This window comes from Etheostoma spectabile, chromosome 3 (genome assembly GCF_008692095.1).
Source record: "Etheostoma spectabile isolate EspeVRDwgs_2016 chromosome 3, UIUC_Espe_1.0, whole genome shotgun sequence".
In the NCBI taxonomy this organism is placed as follows: domain Eukaryota; kingdom Metazoa; phylum Chordata; class Actinopteri; order Perciformes; family Percidae; genus Etheostoma; species Etheostoma spectabile.
Genome location: NC_045735.1, coordinates 1,267,644 through 1,271,385, shown reverse-complemented (window position 1 = coordinate 1,271,385; position 3,742 = coordinate 1,267,644). Strand labels below are relative to the sequence as shown.

At 44.1% G+C, this 3,742-nt stretch overlaps 1 protein-coding gene across 4 annotated transcripts in view; it reads right to left on the bottom strand.

Moving 5' to 3' along the window:
• Positions 1-296: 296 nt before the first annotated feature.
• The window catches only part of zc3h4 (zinc finger CCCH-type containing 4), a 17,244-nt gene continuing 13,798 nt past the window's right edge, over positions 297-3,742 (bottom strand). For all 4 annotated transcript variants that reach the window (XM_032512030.1, XM_032512029.1, XM_032512033.1 and 1 more), the window contains exon 14: positions 297-3,742. This exon is cut by the window's right edge and continues 678 nt beyond it. In XM_032512030.1, coding sequence (XP_032367921.1) covers positions 2,733-3,742 — 1,010 coding nt within the window. In that variant the 3' untranslated portion in view covers positions 297-2,732.

The following is a 3,742-nucleotide window of genomic DNA, read 5'->3' as shown; positions in this document are numbered from 1 at the left end:
TGACAGGTTTTACATCTTTAGCAGTTTCTGCTGTCATCAGGCTGTAAAAATAACTGGATTATAGTATATAGACACACTAGAGTCAATGTGAGGCTGTTCCATTTATTGGAGAAAATTGTTGCATGAATAGAAGATGGAAACAACTTCTTAGATTCTGAATGCAAGTAGAGGGAGGACGTGTAATGTTTAGTCTGAGGGTGACGCCAGAGAACAGAGCATGTTTCTTTTTATTTTTATTTAGGTAACAACATGGCTTCATAAATATAAACTGGTCAAATAAATGAACTCAGGTATAATAGATTTAACTGGTTGATCATTTATCAACTTTATTTAAATACTTTAACAACCTACAGTGTACAGTTAGAAAACTCCATTCCTCCAAAGACAGGATCCTTGTCATATTGACATAGGAATAAAAAAAATAAAAAAAATTGAAAACAAACAAAGCCATGAGGAAAGAACGTAGACAATTTCACGCTTGCTATTGCTGATAGTCAGCCTTCCAACAAGCCTTACCATGGCCTGACAGGAGTGGGCAAGAGTGAATATTTTGTTAGGTTGAATCTCTACACACAAAACCAAATAAAAAAATACGTCTTTCTCCTCTCTTCACACTGTCAAAGGCTGCCTACGTCTCACTGATGTGAGCGGCAATCACATATTTCTGAAATATAAAATGATTCAGTTCAAAAATGTCAAATGAGGAAGTATATTTACCCAAGTATAAAAAAAATAAATTAAAATGATCAACATTTATACACAAGACGGTCGACGGCAATCCTGAAACATTCTGGAAGTCTGGAACTTCTAGTTAGCTCCTCGACAGTGACCCCACGTTTACAGATTTTCAAACAAGTCTGGGAATAAAATCCGGCAAAATGGGAATAAAAGTGTATCCTCAGACGGATTCAGACGCATGACTTCTGATATTTATGGTGAAGGGGTAGAAACTATGAAGGGAGGTTCTGGAGAAAAGATGTTCCGAACGTGTGCACTTCTTTAGCTGCAAGCCTGAGTGGAAAAAAACAAACCAGGTTCAGTCTGTTTTGAATATTTGTTTTGAAACCGAGGTAATGTTAAGATCTGACATTTGAATGAAAATGTTCTCTTTATGCAGAGCTCAGACTGACCGTATGGAGGGATCACCTGCGCAGATCAACGTGAGATTCATGCATGAGTTGATTTAGAGGTCCAAGTCTAGTTTATGATTGTCACACTGTGAGCAGCCACTAAAGCCAAACACTTAGAAATTGATGCTATGAGGCTGCCAATGATAACATTTCACCAACCACTCTCAGAAGTCCTGTCCTGTTTTAACCATTCGTAACAAATTAGTTAATAAAATCAAAATAAAAACTAATAAATAACTAAAGGCTAGACGGTGAATTCTGAATCAGTGAATCAAAGTGTCCTATTCTTATTAGCCAACTGACTAATTACAGGTTGCACCTTTAAGGCAACCCTTTCAGCAGGGAAAAAACACTTGTTAATGACCTCTACTGATGCTATGGCATAAAGGTAAAAATCTGCCACTGTAGAGGGACGTGGGGTTATTTTCTACCTTAAAGCTACAGAAGCTGTCATTCATGAACTCTCCATTTTTTTTCACAGAAAGATAAAACAAAATGTTCACGTGAAAGCCTTTTCTCCCTGTAGCAAAAGAACTGCCAAAGGAAGAAACTGAGAAAAAAAAAGTAACAGTGGCGTAGTGGTTAGAGAGGCAGTACTGAAAGACCACAAGTCACTTCCTGTACCGGCAGTTACCCGTTTTTGGGTAAGAGCTAAATACCTGAAATAAAACCGTATATGGACAGCTGTAGGAGCTACAGACATTAAAAACATTAATACAGCTCTCGGAGTACACAACCCGACAGTGCAAAGTAGAAAAATAAATACAAAAAAAAAAACAGAACATAGATTTAAGTTTAGGTATTTGCAATTGTTTCTGCAGCAAATGTGCCATGGTGAGTTGTAAAGAAAACATGTATGCTCTAGTATGACAAAACTTTTGCACAGGGGTTAAAGAGATACAAAGGCAGTGCTGTAGAGGGTCATTTGTTTCAGATGGGCAACCGTGTTAAAGGAGTTGCCGTTCAGTCAGTGTCGTTCTTTTAATCACAAAACACCACAAATAAGCAATATTTTGTTGGGAAACATTTAGATCCCATTTTTTCATCTGTTGCCAAGAGCATTGTCAACTTTGACTGCCCAAAAATATAGACAAGCGCATCAACCAGTCTAAATGTGAGGAGAAAATGAAGAAAAAAATGAAGATGAAAAAAGATGTGAAGCTAAAACATTCATTTCATATGAATTAGTTTTTGCTGCTGTCTGAATAACGGTTTTCTTTAAGCATTGAGAAGAAGAGAATACATTTATTTATACATCAATATGTTTGTTTAAAATAGAGCTTTAGAGATTTAACGATAACCCCTTCCCATAACCCAAAAGTCTTTTATAGAATCTGAATCTGCAACACTGTGGTAAAGTGTGTGTGTCTGTCTCTGTGTGTGTGTGTGTGTGGTGTGTGTGTGGTGTGTGTGTGTGTAACATGTTGTGTTACATCAGTAACAACCAGTCTTAACAGGCAGTTGCCTCAGTGCGCTTTTCTTTCTCCTTTTCACTGATCTGTTCAGTGTCCAAAAATGTTAAAACAAGCCATTGGCCGACCACATGGTGGGCTTTAGGGTTCAATGGTTGGAGGGGGGGGGGGGGGGGGGGGGGGGGGGATGTCACTGGCAGAAGGGCGAGGCTGTGGGGTCAAAGCCTTTGAAAACGTCCTTTAGCGAGGCGTTGTCTTGCTCCGTGGTCGTCTGGTCAGACTGCACCGGACTGTTGCCTCCAAAGGGGCTGCCCGTCCCGCCTGGCTTGGCCGCCTGCTTCACCACCCCAAATAAAGAGGACACTGGTAGGCTGTGGACACCCGCAGGCCCCTGATCCCCAGCAGCTCCAGGAGCCCCCTGGCCTGCGGCGGCGGCTGCTGCCGCGGGGCCTCCCTGAGCAGCTGCATTGGGTGAGGGTGCAGGTTTAGGCCGGGGTCTGTTATAGCTGTTGTATCGATCGGTTCCTTGCTCTGCACTTTTTTCTGGCTCTGGTTGGTCCAACGCAGACTTCCGGACAAACAGGGGTTCCTTAGACTTAGGTTTACCTGCCGGGGGGTCACTGGGTTTGGACTCTGTGCTGGCTGAGTTGGGGGAGTTGTTCGAGCCACTGCTGCTACCAGGGCTGCCTGGTTTGTTAGTCCGAGGGTCATACAGACTGATGTTGCTCAGCACACTGGCTCCCCCTGGTGCCCCGGCGCCAACACCACGGGCTGCCCCACCTGAGGAGAGCAGCCTTGGGTCATAGGGGGCGATGGTTGGGGGAGAGGAGCTAGATGTTGTTGCTGGAGAAGTAGAGGAGACAGGAGGAGGCACAGGGTCAGACGGCTGCTTAAGTGCTGACTTCTGGGGCTGGAGACGTGGGTCTGTGAGGATCTTACGGGACATACGGGGGTCAACTGGCTTTTCTGCTGGTGGGGGAGGCATAGGGGGAGGTGGACCCAGAAGCGACATAGGAGCAATAGGGGCAGTTAAGAGGGGAGGGGAGGGGGTCTGGGACGGGCTGGAGTTGACAGTCTTCAGGATACGAGACAGGAGTTCAAAGTCTGGGAGGGAGGAGGTGGAGGAAGAAGGGGCAGGGGGGTCCAAGGAAGATGGAGGAGGCTGGACAGGAGGAGGTTGTGAGTGAGGGAGCGATGGTT